We start from the raw sequence: 11,712 nt of genomic DNA, 5'->3' as shown, positions 1-11,712 counted from the left end.
GAAATTTAAGAATTTAAGAATTTAAGAATTCAAGAATTTAAGAATTTAAGAATTTAAGAATTTAAGAATTTAATAATTTAAGAATTGAGGAATTTAAGAATTTAAGAATTTAAGAATTTAAGAATTTAAGAATTTAAAAATTTAAGAATTTAAGAATTTAAGAATTTAAGAATTTAAGAATTTAAGAATTTAAGAATTTAAGAGTTTAAGAATTTAAGAATTTAAGAATTTAAGAATTTAAGAATTTAAGAATTTAAGAATTTAAGAATTTAAGAATTTAAGAATTTAAGAATTTAAGAATTTAAGAATTTAAGAATTTAAGAATTTAAGAATTTAAGAATTTAAGAATTTAAGAATTTAAGAATTTAAGAATTTAAGAATTTAAGAATTTAAGAATTTAAGAATTTAAGAATTTAAGAATTTAAGAATTTAAGAATTTAAGAATTTAAGAATTTAAGAATTTAAGAATTTAAGAATTTAAGAATTTAAGAATTTAAGAATTTAAGAATTTAAGAATTTAAGAATTTAAGAATTTAAGAATTTAAGAATTTAAGAATTTAAGAATTTAAGAATTTAAGAATTTAAGAATTTAAGAATTTAAGAATTTAAGAATTTAAGAATTTAAGAATTTAAGAATTTAAGAATTTAAGAATTTAAGAATTTAAGAATTTAAGAATTTAAGAATTTAAGAATTTAAGAATTTAAGAATTTAAGAATTTAAGAATTTAAGAATTTAAGAATTTAAGAATTTGAATTTAAGAATTTAAGAATTTAAGAATTTAAGAATTTAAGAATTTAAGAATTTAAGAATTTAAGAATTTAAGAATTTAAGAATTTAAGAATTTAAGAATTTAAGAATTTAAGAATTTAAGAATTTAAGAATTTAAGAATTTAAGAATTTAAGAATTTAAGAATTTAAGAATTTAAGAATTTAAGAATTTAAGAATTTAAGAATTTAAGAATCTAAGAATTTAAGAATTTAAGAATTAAGAATTTAAGAATTTAAGAATTTAAGAATTTAAGAATTTAAGAACTTAAGAATTTAAGAATTTAAGAATTTAAGAATTCAAGAATTAAGAATTTAAGAATTTAAGAATTTAAGAATTTAAGAATCTAAGAATTTAAGAACTCAAGAATTTAAGAATTTAAGAATTTAAGAATTTAAGAATTTAAGAATTTAAGAATTTAAGAATTTAATAATTTAAGAATTGAGGAATTTAAGAATTTAAGAATTTAAGAATTTAAGAATTTAAGAATTTAAAAATTTAAGAATTTAAGAATTTAAGAATTTAAGAATTTAAGAATTTAAGAATTTAAGAATTTAAGAATTTAAGAGTTTAAGAATTTAAGAATTTAAGAATTTAAGAATTTAAGAATTTAAGAATTTAAGAATTTAAGAATTTAAGAATTTAAGAATTTAAGAATTTAAGAATTTAAGAATTTAAGAATTTAAGAATTTAAGAATTTAAGAATTTAAGAATTTAAGAATTTAAGAATTTAAGAATTTAAGAATTTAAGAATTTAAGAATTTAAGAATTTAAGAATTTAAGAATTTAAGAATTTAAGAATTTAAGAATTTAAGAATTTAAGAATTTAAGAATTTAAGAATTTAAGAATTTAAGAATTTAAGAATTTAAGAATTTAAGAATTTAAGAATTTAAGAATTTAAGAATTTAAGAATTTAAGAATTTAAGAATTTAAGAATTTAAGAATTTAAGAATTTAAGAATTTAAGAATTTAAGAATTTAAGAATTTAAGAATTTAAGAATTTAATTTAAGAATTTAAGAATTTAAGAATTTAAGAATTTAAGAATTTAAGAATTTAAGAATTTAAGAATTTAAGAATTTAAGAATTTAAGAATTTAAGAATTTAAGAATTTAAGAATTTAAGAATTTAAGAATTTAAGAATTTAAGAATTAAGAATTTAAGAATTTAAGAATTTAAGAATTTAAGAATTTAAGAATTTAAGAATTTAAATTTAAGAATTTAAGAATTTAAGAATTTAAGAATTTAAGAATTTAAGAATTTAAGAATTTAAGAATTTAAGAATTTAGAATTTAAGAATTTAAGAATTTAAGAATTTAAGAATTTAAGAATTTAAGAATTTAAGAATTTAAGAATTAAGAATTTGAATTTAAATTTAAGAATTTAAGAATTTAAGAATTTAAGAATTTAAGAATTTAAGAATTTGAATTTAAGAATTTAAGAATTTAAGAATTTAAGAATTTAAGAATTTAAGAATTTAAGAATTTAAGAATTTAAGAATTAAGAATTTAAGAATTTAAGAATTTAAGAATTTAGAATTTAAGAATTTAAGAATTTAAGAATTTAAGAATTTAAGAATTTAAGAATTTAAGAATTTAAGAATTTAAGAATTTAAGAATTTAAGAATTTAAGAATTTAAGAATTTAAGAATTTAAGAATTTAAGAATTTAAGAATTTAAGAATTTAAGAATTTAAGAATTTAAGAATTTAAGAATTTAAGAATTTAAGAATTTAAGAATTTAAGAATTTAAGAATTTAAGAATTAAGAATTTAAGAATTTAAGAATTTAAGAATTTAAGAATTTAAGAATTTAAGAATTTAAGAATTTAAGAATTTAAGAATTTAAGAATTTAAGAATTTAAGAATTTTAGAATTTTAGAATTTTAGAATTTAGAATTTAGAATTTTAATTTTAGAATTTTAGAATTTAATTTTAGAATTTTAATTTAATTTAGAATTTTAAATTTTAGAATTTTGAATTTAATTTTGAAATTTAATTTAAGAATTTTAGAATTAGAATTTTAGAATTTAGAATTTAGAATTTTAATTTAATTTAGAATTTTAGAATTTGAATTTTGAATTTAGAATTTTAGAATTTTAGAATTTTAGAATTTTAGAATTAGAATTTTAAATTTAGAATTTGAATTATAAATTTAAGAATTTAGAATTTGAATTTAATTTAGAATTTAAGAATTTAAGAATTTAAGAATTTAAGAATTTAAGAATTTAAGAATTTAAGAATTTAAGAACTTAAGAATTTAAGAATTTAAGAATTTAAGAATTTAAGAATTTAAGAATTTAAGAATTTAAGAATTTAAGAAATTTAAGAATTTAAGAATTTAAGAATTTAAGAATTTAAAATTTAAGAATTTAAGAATTTAAGAATTTAAGAATTTAAGAATTTAAGAATTTAAGAATTTAAGAATTTAAGAATTTAAGAATTTAAGAATTTAAGAATTTAAATAAGAATTTAAGAATTTAAGAATTTAAGAATTTAAGAATTTAAGAATTTAAGAATTTAAGAATTTAAGAATTTAAGAATTTAAGAATTTAAGAATTTAAGAATTTAAGAATTTAAGAATTTAAGAATTTAAGAATTTAAGAATTTAAGAATTTAAGAATTTAAGAATTTAAGAATTTAAGAATTTAAGAATTTAAGAATTTAAGAATTTAAGAATTTAAGAATTTAAGAATTTAAGAATTTAAGAATTTAAGAATTTAAGAATTTAAGAATTTAAGAATTTAAGAATTTAAGAATTTAAGAATTTAAGAATTTAAGAATTTAAGAATTTAAGAATTAAAATTTAAGAATTTAAGAATTTAAGAATTTAAGAATTTAAGAATTTAAGAATTTAAGAATTTAAGAATTTAAGAATTTAAGAATTTAAGAATTTAAGAATTTAAATTTAAGAATTTAAGAATTTAAGAATTTAAGAATTTAAGAATTTAAGAATTTAAGAATTTAAGAATTTAAGAATTTAAGAATTTAAGAATTTAAGAATTTAAGAATTTAAGAATTTAAGAATTTAAGAATTTAGAATTTAAGAATTTAAGAATTTAAGAATTTAAGAATTTAAGAATTTAAGAATTTAAATTTAAGAATTTAAGAATTTAAGAATTTAAGAATTTAAGAATTTAAGAATTTAAGAATTTAAGAATTTAAGAATTTAAGAATTTAAGAATTTAAGAATTTAAGAATTTAAGAATTAAGAATTTAAGAATTTAAGAATCAAGAATTTAAGAATTTAAGAATTTAAGAATTTAAGAATTTAAGAATTTAAGAAATTAAGAATTTAAGAATTTAAGAATTTAAGAATTTAAGAATTTAAGAATTTAAGAATTTAAGAATTTAAGAATTTAAGAATTTAAGAATTTAAGAATTTAAGAATTTAAGAATTTAAGAATTTAAGAATTTAAGAATTTAAGAATTTAAGAATTTAAGAATTTAAGAATTTAAGAATTTAAGAATTTAAGAATTTAAGAATTTAAGAATTTAAGAATTTAAGAATTTAAGAATTTAAGAATTTAGAATTTAAAAATAAAAGATTTTAAGAAAAAAGATTTAAGAATTTAAGAATTTAAGAATTTAAGAATTTAAGAATTTAAGAATTTAAGAATTTAAGAATTTAAGAATTTAAGAATTTAAGAATTTAAGAATTTAAGAATTTAAGAATTTAAGAATTTAAGAATTTAAGAATTTAAGAATTTAAGAATTTAAGAATTTAGAATTTAAGAATTTAAGAATTTAAGAATTTAAGAATTTAAGAATTTAAGAATTTAAGAATTTAAGAATTTAAGAATTTAAGAATTTAAGAATTTAAGAATTTAAGAATTTAAGAATTTAAGAATTTAAGAATTTAAGAATTTAAGAATTTAAGAATTTAAGAATTTAAGAATTTAAGAATTTAAGAATTTAAGAATTTAAGAATTTAAGAATTTAAGAATTTAAGAATTTAAGAATTTAAGAATTTAAGAATTTTAGAATTTTAGAATTTTAGAATTTTAGAATTTTAGAATTTTAGAATTTTAGAATTTAAGAATTTTAGAATTTAAGAATTTAAGAATTTAAGAATTTAAGAATTTAAGAATTTAAGAATTTAAGAATTTAAGAATTTAAGAATTTAAGAATTAAGAATTTAAGAATTTAAGAATTTAAGAATTTAAGAATTTAGAATTTAAGAATTTAAGAATTTAAGAATTTAAGAATTTAAGAATTTAAGAATTTAAGAATTTAAGAATTTAAGAATTTAAGAATTTAAGAATTTAAGAATTTAAGAATTTAAGAATTTAAGAATTTAAGAATTTAAGAATTTAAGAATTTAAGAATTTAAGAATTTAAGAATTTTAAAGAATTTAAGAATTTAAGAATTTAAGAATTTAAGAATTTAAGAATTTAAGAATTTAAGAATTTAAGAATTTAAGAATTTAAGAATTTAAGAATTTAAGAATTTAAGAATTTAAGAATTTAAAAATTTAAGAATTTAAGAATTTAAAAATTTAAGAATTTAAGAATTTAAGAATTTAAGAATTTAAGAATTTAAGAATTTAAGAATTTAAGAATTTAGGAATTTAGGAATTTAGGAATTTAGGAATTTAGGAATTTAAGAATTTAGGAATTTAAGAAATTAAGAATTTAAGAATTGTTTGGTTTGATTTTAATAAAGCTTTAATCAATTGAAGCATTAAAGCAATTTAATCCTAAAACACAGTTTTTTTCAATTTTTGCTTCTTTTAAATAAATAATTGGTCAACATTGTAAAAAGCAAACCAGATATTTAATCAAACCTTCTTTTATTTGTTATCTCGTATCTAATTTTACGAGTCCTTTAAAGATATCATCTTAAGCCACACATGGATGAAATGCAGTCAAACCAAAAACACCAACTCCCAATAAATTTTATGAAATTCAGCTCTCCGTTACGCCACAACACTTACCCCGCCTCCCTAGTCATCAACCCACTCGCGCACGCCAAATCCCATCTCCAGCCGCTTCCCGTCCACCAGAAACTCCTCTTCCAGTCGCTTCTTCTCGATGAACCGCGGCTCCTCGACGGCGTCCACCAGCCCGGAACCGGCCAGCCGAAGCGAGATCCCCGCGCGCGTTCCATGCACCAGCTCGACGAAAAACTCGTGCTTGGTCGAGTTCGGGCCACACTTGACGATCTGGACGCCGACGTGCGTTCGGTTCGAGTTGTTGCCGCCTTGGTTCAGCTTCAGGCGGAGCGTCCAGCGGCTCCCGTTTGGCGTGAGAACCGGCTTCGAGTGGAACTGGCCGTCGGTTTCGGCGAAATAGTCCGCGACGGAGAGCGTTCCGATGGTGAAGTTGGACCGTTTGAGCTGCTCTTGGAGGGTGTCGATTCGTTGCTGGAGGAGCTTCTGTTCGGTTAGGAGACAGTGGCGTTCGGTTTGGGCGTCTTCCGGGCCGATTCCGACGCGGACGGTCATTTTGCCTTCCTTCGAGAGGAATCCTTTGTTTTCGAGTTCCGTTGTGTCGATCATGGTCGGGGTGGGGATCACGAAGAAGCGACGCATGGTTAGACCTTTCAGCGATTTACGGATGGTGAACACGGACTGATCTTCTGGGCGGATTACGTCCAACCGGAGCTGGAAGTTTCCCTCGAACTGGGGACACTCTTCGGCGGTGCGACAACTGATGGTGAGTTCGCAGTGCGAGTCTTGTTGCGGCGTGAACTGCATGTTCCAGGTGATGCCGTACTCGTAGCTGATGACCACGTTGCAGGGGGCGTCGCTCTTCAGGTTAACAGCACTTTGCCGCATGTCGATCACGGGAATAATCGGGCTGTGAAATAGAAACCATTTAAGATCAAACAGATCTTCAAAGACAATTCCCACAAAATACCGCTGCTTCTCGCTCGGACAATCCTCCTTCTTGACCACCGCCAAACTGGGCGGTCCACCACCCTCCGCCGAACCCCCCGGCACCATCTCCGCCGCATGCTTCTCCAGATAGCTCTTCCAGCTCACTTCCTGCTGGGCCACCTTCTGGTGGATACCGGCCACGTACTCCTGGGCGTTCAGCACCAGGCGGCCAATTTGTCCCAGCAGGTCCGACTCAAAGGACCGCACCGACTGCAGCATCCGGGAGTTTTCGTCGTTGGCCAGGGCCAGCGCCCGGAACGTTCCGGCGACCGACTCCATCCGTTGCGTGGATTCGTCCTGGATGACGCGCAAGCTGTCGATCATGTGGCGGCGGTGCGTCGGCGACCCCGTGAGGCATTCGGCACAGATTTGCGCGTCGCAGGTCACGCAGAACAGGTCCAGCGGATGCTCCGGGTGTTGCTGGCAGGAAGAGGGTGGGAGGGCACGTTGTTTGATCGGTTCCATGCCGCGCGCGGGTTGGAAGAAATTCGGTCGTTTTGTAAGACTAACCACAAACAGATTAAATAATTCAATAATTTGATGAAAATTCAAATTAAATCGCAGCACAAACTGTAAAAATACGAAAAAAACGAATTTTTGAATTTCTTGAACTTGTTTACATTCTTGAAGTAGTTCGTGAAAAAACTGTCAAAACAAAAAAAAAGCTTTCCAGAGTAGATTTTTAAAATGTCGCAAATTTTAAATTAATGAATTCTGTCCTTGAAACTAAAGCATGACGCTTCTAAAGCAAAATGTTCGCTCAAAATTCATTATTTAAATAAATCACATCTCCGTAACTAAACAGTGCTTGAAAACTATGTCGAAAAACCTTAAAACTTTTTTAACCAATACTGATTTTCGCCCTTTTCGTAAACCTGTCATGCCTTTCCTATTTTGCTTTATCTGGTTCGTGTCCAAGCTGCAAGAAAGCTCCTGGCGCGCGGCGTCCTCAGAAGTCAGCTGTGACAATCTGATTTTGAGAGGTGCTCGGTTGCCTACCGTTAGGCGTTTCGATCGTGCTGCGACAGTTTGAAGTTCAAACTTTGAACATTAAATAATGTTGGCCTTAGAGACCGTTCTTTAAATACGTAACGCAAATAACGGATTTTTAAAATCAAAATATAAAAAAGAAATATTCTTCGGTTGCACCGAAAACGCTCGATTTGTATTGCATAATATACTTTATTTTACTTCTCTCTAGTAATCTTTACACTTTATAATCAGATTTACGATTAATAATAATTTTTTTTTTGTAATATATTAACGCTACAATCAGGGGGGGTGGACTCGATTAAACTTTATGCGCGTCGATTAATTTCATATTTTTTCGCTTGTGTTCCATTTGTTGCGTGCGAATTGTTTTTACACCGAACCATTGTTTGTTTTGTTTGTTTGTTTGGCTAAACTACACCAACTGACGCCACACGAAATACGGAAACAAACAAAACTGTCCTGTAATGAATTATTATTATTTTTTTTTTTTTGGTAGTTTCTCCTCTCTTATTGAATCGTTTCGCGTTCAATTATGACACAGTTTCTTTGCTTGTTTTGAGTTGAGTTGAGTCGTGGAATGCAAAATTTGTGTAGCGCGATTTGATAGAAAGCATTTGAAATGTTCCAAACTCTTTGGACCCGTACGCTTGTTTGAGTTTACGATGAAATGGCAGCTTCTTCTTTATTCCGCCGAGCATCGGCGAGAGTGAGATTCACACTTTTTACACTTTTGGTTTTGTGTTGAAGCCTACAAGCTACGGTTTTTTTTGTTCGTCGTCACCATCGATTCTGCAAAAGTTTAAGGAAAGAAGGAAGTATTTTATTCAGATTATTATGAAGAGCTTCATACCTTCTTTAAAACAATCACGGATAGTCCTGTACCCGCGCGGAACTTAGAGTAAATTGCATAATATTTAAATACGAAGGAAATAATTGTCATTACACCAGGATGATTTTATGCGAAGCAGAACCTCTTTTTACCGAAGAGAATCTACTCGAGCGAGTTGAGCGTCAGCAGCTGTTTTAGCACCTTGGTCTGCGAGGTCTCCCGGATTTCACCCGCCAGGAACATCTCGTCCACGACGGTGTAAACCTTGTAGAAGTTAAACACCAAATCGAGCTCGCACACATTGTGGAAGTACTCGTTCAGCACCTCGACAAAGTTGTGGATCGCCTCCAGATAGCACAGGTTGTTGTCGTTCACGTCCACACAGATGCAAAAGTACAGCCCGGCGTACCTCCGGTAAACGATCTTAAAGTTCCGGAACTCGACAAAGTTGGTGTGCTTGGCGTCGCGGACCGTCACCACGGCGTGCACCTCCTCGATCAGCTTCTGCTTCTCGTCGTCGTCAAAGTTCATGTACCACTTGGCCAGGCGGGTCTTCCCCGCACGGTTCTGGATCAGGATGAAACGGATCTACGAAGAAACCGAAATCAACAAAACTCTCGTCCCCTCTTGCAATTAAAAACCTACCATTTTCAGAACGCCAAACGAGCTCTCACCCCCAGCAAATCAAGCAAACTCTCGCCCCAAATCCCGTGTCCGGTTTCCTGTTTGAAATCTGGCGACCTTTCTCGCAGAAATTGATTAGCAAACTTTTTCCTTGGAGATTTTTCCTCTTCCTTTGATGATGAAGATGAGTGATAAAAAAATTATTGACAACTCGACCCGCGGACTGACAGCGCGATTTGCGAGTTGACACCCACTTTCGTGCTGCCAACGTGACGGCGCGAAATGAAAATAATCCGTCGAAGGTGCACGGAAAGAAAAAGTTGTCGGCTTTAATCTGCTAAAGCCTTGCCCCGCCGAGAGGCGGGGAAGACATAAAATTTTTATTGAATAACTTCAAATTTGAGTTGGATTTTAAGATTAAAGAATTCTAGACTAGAGTTTTTTTTGCCTTTCTCACCTCACTGAGGAAAGGCTATAAAATTACTCGAAAAATTAAATAGAGATCTGCACGGTTTCTCTCACACACACCATGATTCTGTGTTAGTATTTGTATTTGAAGTTTTGTTTTGGTTTTGAACGATTGTGATTGGCTGAATTCCAAGCAGCTGATTTTATTTACACTTTTTTTACGCAGACATAGGCAAATCGAGTAGATCAATCGTCTGTAAAAACCAGCTGTTTACCACGTGCTCGTGGTATAACAAAGAACACAGCTGATTTTGACAGACGAATCATTCTACTCGATTTGCCTTAGTCTGCGTTAAATTTTGTTACAAACTAACACACTCTGGCGCGTGGATATCTCTATGCTTAATTTGACCACACACCTAGGAGCGGCCGTGGCTGACTGGTTACGGTGTTTGCTTTGTAAGCGAATGGTTCTGGGTTCGATTCCCATCTGCTCCCAACGAGAAAGTTACGAACACAGAAATTTGAATTGATGAATATGAACGAAAAACCAAAGTCGCTCGAGGCGGGGTTCGATCCCCCGCCCTTTAGATTGGTATGCAAAAATGCTAACCACTAGGCCATGACGACTTGGTGAGCATAGACTGGAATTAGGAATACTGTTACAACCAACCCGCAACGCCTTTCGAGGTGTATCCTAGGGTTCTACCCTAAGGGCAAATCACTTCTGATACTGAGGTGTGTATAGAGTGTGTATGTAGTCAGTATCATACTCGATATCGTGCGTATGGTATGGACCTCAGTATTAATCATTATTACGAAGATTTATTTCAGTGTGGGAGCTTTTGACATTTTTCAACGTCAAACTCTGGTGCAGTTGTTTTTATTGTTAGGTTAAGTTTGCTTTGCTGGTTGATGTAGCGTATTCGGGACACGGCTGGCCAGAAGGGAATCGGCAAGTGGACGGCGATCGTTGCTCTGCACCAGGGCGTTCGGTTACGGTGATCGGCGAGGCCGTCTTCGCGCGTTGCCTGTCCGCCCTAAAAGAGGAACGTGCCAAGGCTAGCAAGCAAATCGCCGGGCCGTCCCCCAAGCTAAACGTTGCCGACCGTAAGACGTTCCTCACGCACATCCGCAGCGCCGAGTACTGTGCCAACATCGCCTCGTACGGCCATGGCTTTATGCTGCTCCGCAAGGCCGTCAACGAGTACAATTGGAACCTGAACTTCGATGGAATCGCGTTGATGTGGCGTGGAGGTTGCATCATCCGCAGTGTCTTCCTCGGAAACATTCGCAACTCGTTCGTGCGCAATCCGGCGATGTCGCATCTGCTGCTGGACAACTTCTTTAAGAACGCCATCGTGAAGAACCAGCAGTGATGGTGTAAGGTCGTCCCAGTGCCGGTCATGTCCCGGCGCTGGGCTTCTTCGATGGCTACCTCTCGGAGCGACTGTCCGCGAATCTGCTGCAGGCCCAGCGGGACTACCTTGGGCGCACACGTACGAGCTGCTTGGCAAGAAGTCAAGTTTGTGCACACTAACTGGACCGGCAAGGGCGGCAACGTTTCCACTACTACTTATCTGGCCCAATGTGACGAGCACGATGCCGCTGGTTGATTCCGCTACATTCCGTTGAACAGAGGACACCGTCTCCATTAATCTTTATTTATTGTTGCCCATTCGGTTAGATTTCGAAATTGTTTTCTTTTTTTGTAATAAGAGTGGTTGTTTAGGGTTTTGTCTATTTTTATCTACATTTTGACAAGTATCTAATGATTAAATTCATAAATATTATGTTATTGGCAAGATGCTGTTGCACAGTTCGTCGAAGCATCCAAATACACAGAACTGTACCGTTGGGGCAGATTCTTTACCGGAAAGACGGTTCGTTTGATGTGGTTCCCAACACGGAGTTGTCCTGGCGCGGACTGCGTCGCGAGGTAATTCGTTGTACCGGAAGGCCACTTTGAGGAAGTGTCTGTGTTGTGGTAGCACCCTGTAGTTTACGTACCACCTTGTTGACACACACACACACACACACGTTGATACACAGACACCACACTCTCACACACGCCACCCAGGCTGATTCTCAATCGGACCGTCGTCGAGTAAAGTTCGTGAATAAAGATTTGCTAACGAATAGACGAGTTTATTTCTTGAGAATATAACATGGTGTCAGAAGTGACCGCGTACTTCTGAAGTGCATTTTCTTGG

At 30.7% G+C, this 11,712-nt stretch overlaps 2 protein-coding genes and 1 pseudogene across 2 annotated transcripts; 1 reads left to right on the top strand and 2 right to left on the bottom strand.

Annotated features, from left to right (window-relative positions):
* Positions 1 to 5,554: 5,554 nt before the first annotated feature.
* On the bottom strand, positions 5,555 to 7,187 carry LOC119770770. The gene is made up of 2 exons (XM_038266250.1): positions 6,626 to 7,187; positions 5,555 to 6,565 (listed from the first exon to the last, which is right to left on the bottom strand). Exons 1-2 carry the CDS (start codon positions 7,108 to 7,110, stop codon positions 5,710 to 5,712), a joined length of 1,341 nt encoding a protein of 446 aa, XP_038122178.1. The 5' UTR covers positions 7,111 to 7,187; the 3' UTR covers positions 5,555 to 5,709.
* Positions 7,188 to 7,807: 620 nt separating this feature from the next.
* LOC6041941 (AP-2 complex subunit sigma) lies at positions 7,808 to 9,346 on the bottom strand. The gene is made up of 3 exons (XM_001851079.2): positions 9,113 to 9,346; positions 8,489 to 9,055; positions 7,808 to 8,427 (listed from the first exon to the last, which is right to left on the bottom strand). The coding sequence occupies exons 1-2, from the start codon at positions 9,113 to 9,115 to the stop codon at positions 8,630 to 8,632; spliced, it is 429 nt and encodes a 142-aa protein (XP_001851131.1). The 5' UTR covers positions 9,116 to 9,346; the 3' UTR covers positions 7,808 to 8,427; positions 8,489 to 8,629.
* A 27-nt stretch (positions 9,347 to 9,373) lies between these two features.
* LOC119768906 lies at positions 9,374 to 11,270 on the top strand (annotated as a pseudogene).
* Positions 11,271 to 11,712: the final 442 nt, after the last annotated feature.

The sequence above is a fragment of the Culex quinquefasciatus genome, chromosome 3 (assembly GCF_015732765.1).
Source record: "Culex quinquefasciatus strain JHB chromosome 3, VPISU_Cqui_1.0_pri_paternal, whole genome shotgun sequence".
Classification (NCBI taxonomy): Eukaryota; Metazoa; Arthropoda; class Insecta; order Diptera; family Culicidae; genus Culex; species Culex quinquefasciatus.
Note: the sequence above shows the minus strand (reverse complement) of the source record. Positions and strands in the feature narration are given on the sequence as shown.

What these genes read in the sequence shown, in the direction of transcription:
- LOC119770770 (XM_038266250.1), bottom strand. Translation starts at nt 7,110, where the DNA reads ATGGAACCGATCAAACAACGTGCCCTCCCACCCTCTTCCTGCCAGCAA. An exon ending in TGTCCGAGCGAGAAGCAGCG is followed by an intron (nt 6,566 to 6,625) that starts GTATTTTGTGGG and finishes TCTATTTCACAG; the next exon opens with CCCGATTATTCCCGTGATCG.